General features: G+C 34.1%; 2 protein-coding genes across 4 annotated transcripts; both read right to left on the minus strand.

Moving 5' to 3' along the window:
* Window positions 1-9469: 9469 nt before the first annotated feature.
* Window positions 9470-11841, minus strand: LOC106316458 (cyclin-D4-1-like). Its single transcript, XM_013754349.1, has 6 exons — window positions 11383-11841; window positions 11061-11147; window positions 10887-10988; window positions 10602-10806; window positions 10395-10513; window positions 9470-9850 (listed from the first exon to the last, which is right to left on the minus strand). Exons 1-6 carry the CDS (start codon window positions 11632-11634, stop codon window positions 9752-9754), a joined length of 864 nt encoding a protein of 287 aa, XP_013609803.1. The 5' UTR covers window positions 11635-11841; the 3' UTR covers window positions 9470-9751.
* Window positions 11842-13844: 2003 nt separating this feature from the next.
* LOC106313022 (14-3-3-like protein GF14 kappa) lies at window positions 13845-15631 on the minus strand. Of its 3 annotated transcripts, none has more exons than XR_001264291.1 (5): window positions 15086-15631; window positions 14867-14989; window positions 14319-14435; window positions 14023-14213; window positions 13845-13979 (listed from the first exon to the last, which is right to left on the minus strand). XR_001264291.1 is itself a non-coding variant. In XM_013750736.1 (4 exons), exons 1-4 carry the CDS (start codon window positions 15572-15574, stop codon window positions 14199-14201), a joined length of 750 nt encoding a protein of 249 aa, XP_013606190.1. In that variant the 5' UTR covers window positions 15575-15629; the 3' UTR covers window positions 13845-14198. The 3 variants fall into 3 exon arrangements, 1 of the variants encoding a protein (XP_013606190.1); XR_001264290.1 differs by having other exon boundaries at window positions 14023-14219; window positions 15086-15629; XM_013750736.1 differs by having other exon boundaries at window positions 13845-14219; window positions 15086-15629.
* Between the last annotated feature and the right edge of the window lie 335 nt (window positions 15632-15966).

The following is a 15966-nucleotide window of genomic DNA, read 5'->3' on the forward strand; positions in this document are numbered from 1 at the left end:
TGACCTGCAACACTGTCACCTCCAACCCGTGACCTACAAAAGAAAAGATAACATAATCAGTAAAGCAAAGCAAGGAAATACACATCAACTACTCAAGCAAAGCAAGGAAATACACACAATAGACATCAAAGCATTTCAGAGATAGTTTATTCTTGAGAGCCACTTCATTATCAGAAAGTGTGTCTATGTTTTTGGCTAGCAAACGATCAAGGATCTTTTGTCTGGAAATGGTGTTTTTCTCAGCTAGGATGCTATGTATATGATCATAAGCTGCTTCATTTGGCTTCTTGCGTTTAGCAGCTTTGCTAGCCTTAACACCAGGAGGTCTAACCTCTTCCTCCTCCTCAGGCACCGCCTCCGCACCAGCTTCCTTCCTTTTCTCCTTCGGCTGAGAGTGTGACCTCCACTTCTGATCAAACCGAAGTTCCCTCCAGCAATGTTCAAGCGTGAACTTGAGATTGTAGTCATTGAAATAGATGTCATGCGCAGTCTTCATGACATCATTTTCACTTTGCCCACTCGCTTGCTCCTTCAGAGCGGTTTCATGGGAACCCACAAACCTGCAGACCTCTGCATTCACCCTTCCCCACCTCTGCTTACATTGACCCCACTCTCGAGGAAGGGAGCCAATGAGCTGAGGACTAGAATTGAAATACGCCTCAATTCTCTTCCAAAAAGCCCCTAACTTTTGTTCATTACTAACTATCGGATCTTTCTGGTGTTTAACCAAGCATTGATCAGTACAAGGTCTTCTTTGGTTGACAACTTTCTCCTTTCCGCAGGTTTAACTAACCCGGGTGAGTTAACAGCAGCCTCAGCAGAGTCAACGTCTATTGGACTACTGCTCTGCGAAGCTAATAGGTTAACAAACCCGGGAGCGTGAAGGGAAAAAAGGTCCATGTTTGAGGGTTTCGTGTTTTTGTTCTGGTTTGAGGGTTTCATGTTTTTGTTTTGGTTTGAGGGTTTCGTGTTTTGTGTTTTTGTTTTGGTTTGGTGGAGTTACTATGTTTTTAAACAAGTTTTTACGTGTGAAAAGAGATAAAATTTAACTAACTATACCAACCAAAATTCATTACAGAACTACTACATAGTAATGAGCAGTCAATAGACATCAAATCAGGCGAAAAAACAGCAAGTTTTACGTTTCAAAAGAGAGAAAATTAAACTATCTCTACCAACCTAAGTACAATTCAACATTAATCACAGCAACCAACCAACCAACAATCAATGTGTCGATTTTATAATATTTACTTGTACTTCTAGTTCTCGTACTAGTTTAGTTTATGTCTAGTTCTAGTTCTACAAATCGTTATACTTTTGTTCTACTTCTAGTCCTACGTCTACTTCAATCCAGAGATAACAATGACCATAGATATAGTTTAGCTGACTCTAACCTTTCATTGTCAATCGAAGCAGACCTTCTCGAGGGAATGGACCTGCACAGTGAGGTCATAGACCGCCTCATTGAGTGAATTAACCTGTTCCTGGACATGGCAAAAGTATAGGACATTTGTGTTAGTAACTGTATTACAAATACAAGGAAAAAAAATTTACAGCGATGAAAGAGCTAAAAATGTTTGACTAACCTCAAGTCTCTCAAACTGTTTACTAAGATTGGACACCCCCAGCATCACCTGCTCAGCCTCTTCCACCCGTTTAGTTAGCCTCTCGAGCTCCTCCTGCACACCTATCACCCAAGGCTGACGATAATGGAGCCCATCAGCCTTGGTTATAACATCAAGAATGATCAGATATACAACTTACAATATAGAACATAAAGAATGATCAGATTATGATATACAACTTAAACTGAAGTTTAACAGAGGAGACTTTACCTCGTAGTTTCTGCAGGTGAAGAACCGCTTCCCAGGAAGAGTGTCGTAGTCCTCCTTCCCGCGCACCTCGTTAATGAGTCTCCCACCACACAGACACCTTTTAGGAATACCGTACTCAGAATCCGCCACGAAACTTAACATGTTGATGTGTTCGTGTTGCTTCTTTGAATGTCTTCTATCTTCTTCCGGATCCATCTGTCAAATAAATCAAGATTTTGTCAAATAATTACTCGTAAACCACAATCACGATCTACAACCCTAAACCCATCACTCGATTTAACCCATAAAACGAAACCCATCACTCAATTTATAAACCCACCACTCACCCATAAAACGAAACCCTAATTGGATTTCAAATCTCAGAAAAAGAACCCTAAATCAAAAAACAATCACGATCTACAACCCTTGATCGAACCCCATATATCGATTTAGATCCCTTACTCGAAACCCCCAATTTTTTTTCGAAATCGAATAATTGCTTCCCACCCCAAATTCGACCCAATAAAGCTATAAACCTACAAGGTACTCACCTACGCTCGTGGATAGAAGAGCTCGTCGTCGATTACGTCGAGAAAATCGCCGGGAATCGTCGTCGCACGAAAAGTCGCCTCTCACTGTGAAACCCTAGTTTTTTCAGAGAAAGGGGAAAATGAGAAGAAACACGACGTGGCCCGACTTTCCTCCTCCTCAACGCGGAACGCTTGACCAACCAGCGTACGCCGCGTGGCAAAATCCGCCCCTTACGGATTCATGCGCAAGGTCCGGTTCATCAAACTAATCGCATTTTTTTTTTTTTAAATCCACCGGGCCTAAGATTTCGAGCCCACGAACCTGTTATAAACCGCTAATGCGGATGGTCTTATGCGCTTTCAGTTTTTTATTTATTTAGAAGTAAAAATGTTAAATCGCTGCTGAAGTAATGAGAACTGTTCGTACCAGACGTTGGAGTCTGGAGATATGTAATAAATGTTCATAGGAAGTAGTGAAACACTTTTCTGTTGTGATCTCAAATTGAATTACTGGTGTAAAATGTTTTGATCAGATGACAGTAACATGATTTTCTTACTGTGGTCCTCTTCACGGAATCTTTCAGTCAACATAAACCCATCGGACAACGACTATATTAGGTCTGGCCACGGAGCAAATATCCGGAAAATCTACAATATCCGTGATCCGTTCTGTCCCCAGCGAATATCCACATTTATTATTTGCTTTGATCTGGAAAATTCTGGATATCCGGAATATCCAGAGTTTTTTTAAATATTCGTGGATTATTTGATTTGATTCGTTAGTTATATTTAAAAAATAAAAAATAATATATGACATAAAATTGAATAATTTTTTTTAAAAAAAAATATCAATTTAAAATAAAAATAATAATTTCATACTAACAAACTAACATTTCTAATATAAATTATACTAACAAGTGAACTCATATGTTAACATTTGACTTTGACTCAAGATAAAAATTAAATTGGATTGACAATAATCAAAACAAAATTTTTACAACAACTTAAAATTAAAAATTAACTAAATTATATCATAAACTATGTATAAATATAATTGTTTGTATATACAATTACATTACAAATCTATAAATATACGGATCAGATCGGATATCCAGCTTTCAAAAAAATATTGTGATTTGCTTCGATTTTTACGGATATCACATTTTGCTATTTGCTTTGATCCAAAGCTTTACGGATATTCATTTTCGGATCGGATCGAAATAAATAACGAATCAGATCAAATTTAACGGATAATTTGTCCAGCCGTAGTGTATATCGTGTACCATACATATATACATGCATGTATATCATCAATTTATGATGATGATGATGATCATCATCATTCTCAGTGTCTTCGCTGTGGCATAGTTACTGTCGTTCTGGTTCATTTAGGGAATCTAAATGAGACCCACAAGCAGGGTTTTGTTACCACCCTTTCAAGCTAAGGTCACGAATGGGAGGGGAAGAACAAAGGCAGATCATATGTATTGCAGGAGAACTGCTTTTAAATCTCCATTCACTATTTTTCTATTTCTAAAAATAAATGGCATGACAACTGCATATTTGATTAATTTCTTTGTTTTTTTGTGCAAAAAGCAATTCTTCTCTGTCATGTTCTAAACACCCACTTTTTAAAGAAGTTCACCCATTGTCTCTCTCTTCTAATCAATAAAACAAATTTTCTACAAATTAAATTCTAAAAAACTATTATAATCTTCTCTTTTAGTTCCCATTATTACGTAACTTCACTTATCAAATAAAGTAGATTTAATTCGTTTTTTCTTGTCAACATATAGTAGATTTAATTCAAAATCTGTATGTATTTGGTATATTTTATACTTTTATTTTTAAAAAATAAAAATATACTTTTAATGTTTTTTCTATAATATATGCATGTAAAAAATGACTAATGTTTGTGAGGCTTCAAATTCAGAACCACAGAGTTTCATAACAGTGAAGCTTTAGTAGAAACCACATACATGGAATATATGTATTAGATATTTTTAAATATATAATCATCAACTTAAGAATAATATTTATGTCCGCGCATGCGTGCGGACGGTCCATTTAGTGTATATGTATCAACTGAAACTAGAAAATGTGTAACATTTTAATTCATATCATATTAAAAACAAATAGTATATATATATAAATATTTTCAAAATTTTAATTTTAGTGTAAAAAAGATTTATAGAATTAATGTAAAATAGAATGAAGAGCATTTATATGTTAGCATATTTACCTAGGTTTAAGTCGATGTTTTGAAAACCGGATTATATACTGACTCGGTATAGTTACTGGTTGGACTGGTTAAAACGGTCGAACCAGGTTTTTTATTTCTTTAAATTAAATATATATACAGTCCAACCGGGTTTTTTATTTCTTTAAAATTAAATATATATATATATATATATATAATAAGTATAAATCTAGCTATATAATAAACAAGAAAATATTATGTAAATTGAAATTAATAAAATCCAAATAATTGACCGTTCAAATTACCATATTTATTTATTCTTACAATTGAAGTCTTAAATTTTATGAATATAACAAAATAAGAATAGTATATGAGAACCAAAAAGATTTTTTATATTCTTTCTTAAGAAAATAAAATTAAAGAGAAAATTAGTTAAATAGTGATAGTCAAACATTAATTATTAAATATTAAATTTAATAATAATTGAAAGCACATTAATTCTATGTTGATTTTTTAAAACCGGGTTTTGAAGTTGAACATGTTCACCGGTTTTATAGGTTTTTCGCCGGTTTTACTTGTTTTTCTCAAATCCACGTTTTAAATCGAACCAGACTCGGCTTTTTCACTGAGTCACGGTTGACCAGTTCGATCGGCCGGTCCGATTTTCAAAACATTAGTTTAATATTGCAGATATGTTATGGGAAAATCTAAATATTTTTTCAATAAATTAGTTTACCATTCGAACTCTAAGTTTGAAAACAAATAATATTATTATATTTTAAAGTGAAGAAGAAAAGCAAACTCGATTTGATTGCGTATTCAAAAGTACCAGCTAGGGTTTTTTTCCCCTTTGAATTACTCTCTCTGTTTTATTATAAGTATCGTTTTAGATTTCGGCACAAGGAAACAATTAATTTTGTACATTTCCTATAAAAAAACACTATTACCTATACACCTAACCATATTTCTAGGGGTGGACACTTCGGTTATTTTATCGGTTCGGTTCGAGTTCGGTTCGGTTCGAGTTTGGTTCGGTTTGGTTAGTTCGGTTCTAGAATTTTTCCAGCTGAAGTAAACCATAGTTAGTTTGGTTTGGATCGATTTCGGTTCGGTTATGTTCGGTTCGGTTTATATTCGGTTTGGTTTGTATTCGATTCGGTTTGTATTTCGGTTCGGTTCGGTTTAATCGGATTTCTGAGAACCAGATTCAACATGATCCAAATAAGCCTTGCACTTTTTCATGTGTGCATTCAAGTTAGTAGTTCCACCTGTAGCAGGATTGCATGAATATGTTTTACCACAGTAGTTGCAGGAACACCTCGAGTCATCATCTTCAAGCCTAGTAAAAACATTCCATGCAAGCGATCTTGTAGGCAGTTTTCTTTTAGACTTTGGAGACTGTGTTGGAGAATCAGACTCTTTTCTTTTCTTGTTGGTTGTTTTTCCTTTATCCATCTACAAACATATGAAAAATCGTTAGTAAGCTAAAAGAATAGTTTGATGTTTTCACTTTTCAGTTGTATAAATATATGTAACAAATTCTTAGAACTTGATATTAAAAATCTCACCCGAAGTTATTAGAATTGACACCACCAAAAGGAAAAATATGCAGGAAGGAGAGTAGGAGACGCATAAAAGAGACGCTGTGGAGAACTTTTTTTTTTAATTAGACTTGGTTTAGGTTTTAATTTTAGAGTTTAAAAGTATACGCTATTGAAAAAAAATTAACATGGAAATTATGTGGGCTTAATGACGAATATTACAAAAGTTAGATGAAGTGTCATGGAAATAAAATTATATTAGGATTTCCTTCGTGCAAAAGGAAATTACGTGGGTTTAATCTTAGGATTTTAATCTCTTGATATTACTAATATTTTTAATTTAAATAACTATAAAAACACTTCGGTTTATCGGTTCGGTTCGGTTTAAACCAAACTGAACTGGACCGTTCGGGTTGGGAAAATCTTCAACCGAATAATTTGAAATGGACTTTGGTTTGGTTCGAATCGGTTTCGGTTCGGTCGGTTCGGTTCGATCAGTTCGGTTCGTTTTTTTTGCCCACCCCTACATATTTTAACCAATAGATAAATAAATTTTGCATAAAATTAATAAATTTTGCATTGAAAATCGAAAACGACATTTATTTTGTAACGAAAAAAATTCGCTAAAACAATACTTAATATGAAACAGAATGAGTATATAATATTTCATGATATTAGCTTCAAATATATTGGCCTAATTAGGGACACTGATGGTGATTCACGTGCAAGAAATCACTTTTCCATTTTACTCAAAATAATATTATATATCAGTAGCTTTCTCACAATGTGGTTAATTAGTCACTTGGTAACCATAATTCAAATGATTGTTCGATCTATGTACTTAAATAAATACAATTTGATGCAAAAGGAAAAGTGTTTTAAGTATGCAGTGGTAGTGAATGAAGGGTTCTCTTAAGTTCTGATCCCTGAATTCAAATTTCTTTTAGTATTTGAAGTTTATTTGTAATTAGAATTTCGAAAATTAATTCTGTGTATTCGACGAAATCATAGTTGAAGATTTAGAAATTTACATCTTTGTTTTAATTTTTTTTTCTAGTTATGCATAGAAGAAAAAGCAAATACTGAAAATTGTTTTTTTTTATATCAAGTAAATCTCTTATATATTAAAATAGAACCATTGTAATAAATGTATTCACACTATAATATACACGTGACACACTCAAAATGATTTGATAATAAGTATGCTAACCCGTTCACACTATTTTCATAAATGTGTTCACACTATGTACTTTGCGTTTTTTTTTAAATATAAAACTAACATACATGGTTCCAATAAAACTCTGAATTTTTCGGTTCGAATAAAAATAGATAACGAATCAAAAGCCAAACTATATATATATATATATATATATTTTTTTTATTGTTTACAGATAAAGTTGAGCAAAATATTCATAAATTTTGATTCGATTCGTTATCCGTTTTGATTTGAAAAAAAAATCAAAATATCTGTAACTTTACGAAACAAATCAAATACTAAAATACAATATCTAAAAAGAATCAAATCACAAATACCAATATTTTTAGGAACATATATCTAATTCGATCTGCCATATGCATATATATACATATATGTAAAGAATTATATATATATATATATATATATATGTTATATATATTATACTTCATATCAGTTTTACAATATATTTATGAATTAAATTTATTATATTAGGTACTAGAATTTAAAAAGTTAAATAATGTTTTACTTTTGTAGTAAAATGTTATTATTAAAGTTTTCAATTATTTTAAAAATTTTATTTTTACGGATCAAATCAAATATTCTTTACAATTCTAAAACATTTCGGATATCCGAGTCACTGAATATCTAGGTGGCTAAAGATCGAATCGACACGAATGCTTTCAAATACCCAGATATTCGATCTGTGCCGACTCCTATTTACGGATACAATTTTGTTTTCTTTATATGAAAAATGACTAATGTTAAGGCCTTTTTTTATTTTAAATTAATTTTAATTTTATCTTTCATATATTATTTTGAAAAAAAAATGTCATTTAATATTAATTAACAATATTTTTATATATTTGTCAACTATTTTTATATATTTTTTACATACACATACATGTGCACTTTGATGTGAGCACCTTGTAACTAAGTATTCACCACAACTGAAGTATCTAATTTTTTTGAAAGTTGAAATATTTTTCTTAATGCTTCTTTCACTACCGACCAAATTGTAGTGAAATGACTTGTCTTAATAATTTTCTTTTCTTTTTCTTAAACTATTATTTGTTTAGAAACTATAATATGAAACTATTGGTTCGACATGATGACTCTCTAAAATTCATAACATGAAAATAAACAAATAAATTAATTTTTAGTTTTTACCAGAAAAAACGAAAAAATCAAACATTTTAACCGAATAAACTAAAACGAATACTAATTTAAAATAATAGTTATATTTTAGAATTAAAAACCAAAAAAAAAAAAAACCGAACCAATATCCAGATTAAACAGATTTAATGTCTTTTTATTAAAAATAACGAAACTAATAATCACATTTCGCGCAAGACGTGGGTTATTACCTAGCGTTGAAAATAATTTAGAAGCTGAGCATGATTAACCCGGGGTTTTTAAGATGAAGTTCTTAGCGGAAGTCAAGAAACGGTTTCTTAACTTTTAACTAAAAAAGCTAAAAACCATTTAAGAACCGGTTCTTAGTTTTTTTAGTTAAAAGTTAATAAACAGTTTCTTAACTTCCGCTAAAACCTCACTCTAAGAACTCCGGGTTAATCATGGTCTAACGATGTTTTTGAAGGAAAAATAATAAATAAAACATGTTTCGGACAGTTGAATGACTATGACGACTCATTATGATGAAGCCCAGTGAAAGAATTATAAAAGTTTATTTGTTTTGTATTGTTGTCTAATCTTTACCTAAGTCCAATGTCCAAATAATTATTCATTTCGAATTTCACACATGGACACCCACTGACACACACACACGCACACACGCACATCTTGCGTGTGTATACTCCGCGATTACGAATTCTGAATGTGTATAGTACGTACATATACGTTTATGCGGATACCGAAAACGACCCCTTAAACAGCAGCAAATATATTTTTTGTGGCAAAGCTAAACAAATGTAATATTGGCCCACTAGCAATGATGTGGTTTCTTACGTCAACTTTGAGTCAAAGACTTATAAGCCCAATACCATAAGTGCTATGCGCGGCTTACCTTAATCACTTGAACGACACCGCCTCGAACAAAAAGCGAAACTTTTTTCCCGTTATTTTATTTGGCGGGAACCGAGAAAAAGAAAAAAATATATATTGTAATAGAAATATTGTTCTTTTATTTAAAATTTTGCTATGATTATTTTTCCTTTTTAAGCTCTTATCACACATAATAATAATAATAACAAATTCGTTTATAAGAACATAGAAATTTAGGAACGATGCGTATGGGAGGAAGAAGAAGAATCATGAGTCTTAAAGCTGAAACAAGAAGTTGATATAACCCAAGATGCGTTGGGCTAGTGGTTTAGTGCTTGGAATAGGTTCCATTGCACCCCTAGTTCGATTCCTATGGGGAGGGATGCTTTACGCCATGTTATCGGTATCAGCACAGGCCGGCCCCGGATCTAGTGGGGATTAAGGCCGAAGGCCCGAACCCATCCTGGTTAACAAGAAGCTGATGCTTCTAAAACCCCATTTGGTGTTTGTGAACATAAGCCTGAGCCATCACTCCATATCATATCCCCAATTTTCTTCACACTCTCCTGCAACCAACAAAGTTTTTAAAAGCTTGACACTTTGTTTCGTCTCTTGAACACAAAACACAAACATATAGATCTCAACAGCAATTCTGTGTATAAAAGGATGACCTTAATGGAAACCAGAATCAACCAAACCACAACATGTACTGTGGAGGCAAGATTTGGTAATAGATGGTGACTAGAGTGTGCACTGTGCAGTGAGTGTGTGAGAGAGAAAGAATCACGATTCACAAGACATAGCTATAGAATAATATACTTTAAAGTGGCCTTTGGTCTATATGTCTCAGACCCCCCATAAAGGCATAAACCACTTTCTCTTTGTTTTTTTTTTTTTCTTTCTTTTGCTTTTCATAAACTATAATTACACATGTGTAATGCAAGGCATCAGTTAGTGCACACACACACACATATATATATATATGTATATATATGTGTGTCATGATTTCAATCTTCTCCATAACTGGCATTTACTTGAAACTGAACACCCAATTGCTGCTTTACATTGATACTAAAAAAATATATATGATTTTGGTGGAGTTTCTTTTACCTTTTGAAGTAGTGAGAAAAGAGGAGAGTTTTCAAAGTGAACTGTGTGCATTTCTCCAGAAACAGAAAGTGCCACTGCAGCAGCAACTTCAGAAGGTCTAAAATCCAAAAAGCCAATACCTGCTCACTCACTCACACACAACCACCATTATACTCCAAAATGGCACACAAAAAACAAAGTGATAAAGAAAAATAAGTACTTTTCCACCTTTGGTTTTGCTGACTATCACTTGTAGTGATCTGGATATCAATGTGTTGGATGGTTCTTGATCACATTTACTCATCTTTCTCAGGAAATATCTTATGTATGAGCATGGAGTTATCGCTCTCAATCTCCATTCCAATCTGTTCAACACCAAAAGCTCCATTCTTTGGATTGATTTAGCCTCAAACACAAACTGGGGATCTCCAACCTGTTCCAAAATGTGATCAAGACCGCAATCGATAAAAAAGAGCATTAGGACTTAGTTTTGGGAGAGAGATCAGTAAGCACCTGAAGATCTATTAACAATGGGACTTCAGTTTCTTCAACTTTGGCTGCTAATGATAAACAAGCCAGAGCCAGCAGCTGCATTGTCCAAGCTTTGTCAATATTCTACAAGACAAAACCATGGTCAAGGGCTAACACATTTTCAATCTTTTTAGTTGAATCAATATGTGAACTTACAGGGTGATCATGGACCGACAAGAACCGGTCCAAGTAGTTCACTGATAAGCAAACACACAATGGTCCAAACTGGTGCTCTTCGCAAGCCTGTTGTAATTAGAACAAAAAATGCATTAAAAGTTTATCTCTTTTTCTCTTTCTCTAGCTTACAAAGATCTAAAGCTTAGAGACTAAAGTCAATCTATTGTCAAATGAGGATCAGATACACACCAACACACTCTTTATGTCCCAGATCATACATCAAAGGGAATGTGATTTTAAGAATTTGAGCTCATAGAGATCATGTAATAAAAAGGGAAGAAATATAATAAAAAATACAGACCTTCCAAATCCAGTTCAGAGCTTCTGTTCTTCTCACATTCAAATCCAAATCTCCACTTCTGAGTCTCTTGATGTAATCATCACTTGGCAAATGCTGCTTCTCCTTCTCCATCATCTCTCTGATAATCTCTTCGCTCTCCAACGGAAAGCCCATCTGAGAAATCAGAACTTTGTCAACAATCATGCCCTTCTCTTCATCGCCAACGTTGGTGGTCTCTGTACACAAAAGACTCTGTTCTAGACTTTCTGGCATTATAACAGAGTGTTCAAAAAGTAAAGTGTTCTTCTTTTTGATCTTAAATGAATATATTGTTAAGAAGTTTGGGGAAGGATTGTCATCCAGAGATTGGGTCTTTGATTTTTTTTTTTTTTTTCTGTTGATTTGTGTACAAACTAAAGGGAGGAGCTTTTTTATTGAGGAAGTGAAGAATATGTGTGTTTTTTTGTTAAGTAGGTAATGTGGGATGAGAGACTTGAGGAAGAAGAGGATGAGAGAGTATAAAATTTGAAAAAAAAAAAAGATAGAAAGTGAATGGACTATCATTGTAACAAATGCTCCCTCATTGGAAAATTAATGAGAATGTGTTTGAAATTTGTTGTAAGCAATATAGTTGGTTGGATTCTGTTGTTGTATTTTAGTTTTTGGATGATGAATCAAGTGAATGCTTGTCTGATGGTTTAGTGTCACATTAGCAGTATGATTTTTGTAGGAATTTAAAATTTAGTTTTTATTTTATTTTATATATTCAAATAAATGTTAAGATAGACAATGTTGAGAATTTTGATCAAAATAGTATATTAATATGTTTCATGATTTTTTATTTTAATTACAATTTATATATATATATATATATATACATTGATAAATAATTCCAAATAGTATCAAGTCTAATAATTTTCTACAAAATTGCTAGTTTTCATGAATTTTTAGATAATCAAATCAATATTTGGTGGTGTTCTACAAAAAAACTAATTATTGGAGTATACCAAAATTGATATGTTGATATGATATTGTTCTTTATTTGGTGAAAACATTCGTCGAATCATAAGATTTGTTTTATAAATTCAATCAAACTGAAAACAATGTTTCAATCATATTAATATAAATTCAAATTACATGCCAATATACCATAAATAAAAGATGGTTTTAGTATTATTCTCAAAATCCATCAATGATGATGTTTGAAACATTTGGTATGGTTAATCTTTGACCATTGTGTGTTTTGACTAAGGTGTCACTTTCAGATTCAAATCATTTCCACTACTACATCATTGCATATACCTTTGAATGAACTAGTAAACTGTAGACAAGTATAAGGACTATGTCATATGCTAACTGGTCTTTGTTTTTTTACACAATATGGTCTTTCTATAATAATGTTTTATCTTATCCAAATATACTGTCTTCTTACCCAACATATAAGATTAACCATAAGGTCTTTGTTTTATATACAATTTATTTATTTGTTCTGAAGTGGTGGTCTAATGTTCTAACCCATGAGTATTAGTTAATGCTGTAAGAACATGATTAATGGGAATTCTTAGGGTGAGATTTTTAACGGAATATAAAAACATATCTTTTAACTTTTAACTAAAAAAGTTAAGAACCGGTTCTTAAATATCTTATTTAAGAACCGGTTCCTGAATTCCTGAATTTGTATGATGGATATAATGTTTAATTATTTCTAGCTGATATGAATACATAGCAGTTTGATGATTCCCTATTTATTATCATCAGTTTGTAGCTTTTCATTATGTTCAATCAATGAGCCTATTAATGAATGAAAACGTTACGTTTTCCATTTGAGTGTGACAGATAAATATTCATCCCTAAATAAAACATTGAAATTGGTATGAGTTCAGTAATACATACCTCTAACTCTAAGTCCCTAAGGCCTCCAATGAACATTTGTTTTTCTTTTCTTTTGTTGGTAGTAAAGTAGTAACTAAAACGGTGAGCTGGAATCACGTGCAAGCTAACGGACTTTGGTGTTTTTACAGTCTTTATCTTTTTGAAAAGATGGGTAAGAAGAAGCAAAGGATTAAGTAAAGATGTATTTCGAATTAGACCAATCAGACCAAAAAGACTCGTCTCTTTACGATTTTTTATCTTGTTCTCATGCATGCAAACGCCAGACAAAAGTGGTCCAAGTACACTTTTTGATGTTTTGCTTATCTTTTGTGTGTTCTTAGATTCGAACCTTTAGAGTTAGACCCTGAGTCTATAACTTTCTTTATGGTGAATATATAATTATGTGTCTATGCATGCTTGCGATCTTCACGGAGACTTTACCCCCAATCACATGGCCTTATGGTAATAGGCCTTTTCCAAAAACAATGCTAGCATAAACGTTTGGATCGGAGAAAAACGAAAACATTCTTAACAACGAGAGAAGCTTTGATGTGTAACCATAAAATTTAACCGGGATACCCAAAACATAACCACAGTTTGTGTTATAGAGCTGAACAGGAACCGATATCATAATAGATTTATACTTACTTCAACCAAACCAAACCAAACCGAAATTTAGAAGACCAGAAGATTTCAGTTACAAGACTCTCCCAGCTAAGATTGGGACACTGAATAATTGTTTTCAAAATATGAAATTTTGAAGAGGAAGAACCAAAGAGGAAAAGTTAAGAAAGAAAAAAAAAAAGAGTTGGAAAAGAGCAGCAGATAACACCAAAAGCACATGAACTATCATAAAACACACGTTTTTTTTGTTTCGACAAGTTCTAGAGAAGGGAAGGTTCGGGGTTTGAACTCGGTCACGGACGAGGGGACATTACATAAGAGTATGTTCTTCCATAAGACCTTCAGGCCTCATCCATCTGCTCCTATATAAAAACAGTCAACCATTGAGTTTTTTAATGGTCAAAGCATGATCGCAACACTAAGCGATTTCTAGTGATGTAATCGAAAATGAGAGAGCTAACCTGCATATCAGAGGTCCAGAGGGTAAGATTGTCCCTTAGCAACTGCATGATGAGAGTACTGTCTTTGTATGACTCCTCTCCCAACGTGTCCAGCTCCGCAATTGCTTCCTCGAAAGCCTACACGTTATAAATCCAACCAAACAGGAGTTACAAAATCCGCATGTTCTCGATCCAACATGCCACAAAAACACACAATGATCAAACTCTCTAGCAATGACTCAATCTAACCCTGTCACTCTAAGAGATACTCGCACTGACAAAAGGAATAATTTGGTTCATGTGAGGCGTAGGTCAAAAAAGTAACAAATAAGGAGGATGTCTTTTTCTTTAGAATCTCTGTAATTAAAAAAGAAGTGGGTCCGTTCAGAAAGAAGAAAACGTTACTTTTCATTGAACAACTTCTAGTAAAGTTTCAAACAATCCAACACAATGAACGAAAGATGGGGACACTAGTACACAAGTGGCCACTCAAAACACTATTCACAACCAAACCAAAAACAATGATTCATGTCTGTAACGAACATGCAGAGAGAAGGAAGAAACAGTACCTGTTTAGCCATACTACAAGCTTTCTCCGAAGAATTGAGAATCTCGTAGTAAAACACCGAGAAATTAAGAGCCAAACCCAGCCTGATCGGATGCGTAGGCGCTAGATCAGCAACCGCAACATCCTTCAAAAGACAATAAAGACAAAACCTTTTGTGTAAAAGAGAGGCTCCTTAAAACTATAAAGTTGACTACTTTCAAATCAAATAGTTATATTATACCTGAGCAGCCTTGTAAGCGACCATAGTATCTTCAGCAGCCGTCTTCCTCTCATCACCAGATTTAAACTCGGCCACGTACCGATGGTAATCACCCTTCATCTTCAAGTAAAACACTTTGGACTCGCTAGCACTAGCCGAAGGTATCAGATGCGTGTCGAGCAGCTTGAGGATCCCCGAGCAGATCGTGGAGAGCTCTGTCTCGACCTTAGATCTGTAGTCCTTGACGAGGGACACGTGTTCCTCGTTCTTCCTGCTCTCTTCCTTCTGCTCGATCGAAGACACGATCCTCCACGCGGCTCGAAGAGATCCGATCACGTTCTTGTACGCGACGGAGAGGAGGTTCCTCTCCTCTACCGTGAGCTCGCCGGCAGGTGTGGCGGAGGCTACGAGGCTTTCCATGAACTGGACCATCTCTTCGTAGCGCTCCGCTTGCTCGGCGAGTTTCGCCATGTAGACGTATTGGTCTCTGCTCATCGTCGCCGCCGCCATTAGAGAGAGAGAGGTTTGAAATCGGAGGAAATTTTTTGGAAGAGAAATTGAGAAGAAGAAAAATAAAGCCTTGTCTGAAAGCCGAGTCGTAGTTAGCTGTAAAAAGGATTCTCTCCACTCGCGCGTGAGTGGAACTCCCCGGTAAACGACGCCGTTGGTTTAGATAAGCTTTAAGAGCGTAACCTTCACGGGAAGGACTTAAGGCGCGTGGGAAGGTAGCGATAAGAGCGAGTGCGTCAGCTTCCAGCCCAGTTGACACTGTCTAGGATATGGACCTTTCATTAAGGCTTATATATGGGCTACACGAAGCCCAATACTGTTTACCTTGCTGGCTAAGCCTATGCATTTTCACTTTTCACTCATGTTCTTTGCACCGGAAAAAGTGTGACCAA

The sequence above is a fragment of the Brassica oleracea genome, chromosome C9 (assembly GCF_000695525.1).
Source record: "Brassica oleracea var. oleracea cultivar TO1000 chromosome C9, BOL, whole genome shotgun sequence".
Lineage (NCBI taxonomy): Eukaryota > Viridiplantae > Streptophyta > Magnoliopsida > Brassicales > Brassicaceae > Brassica > Brassica oleracea.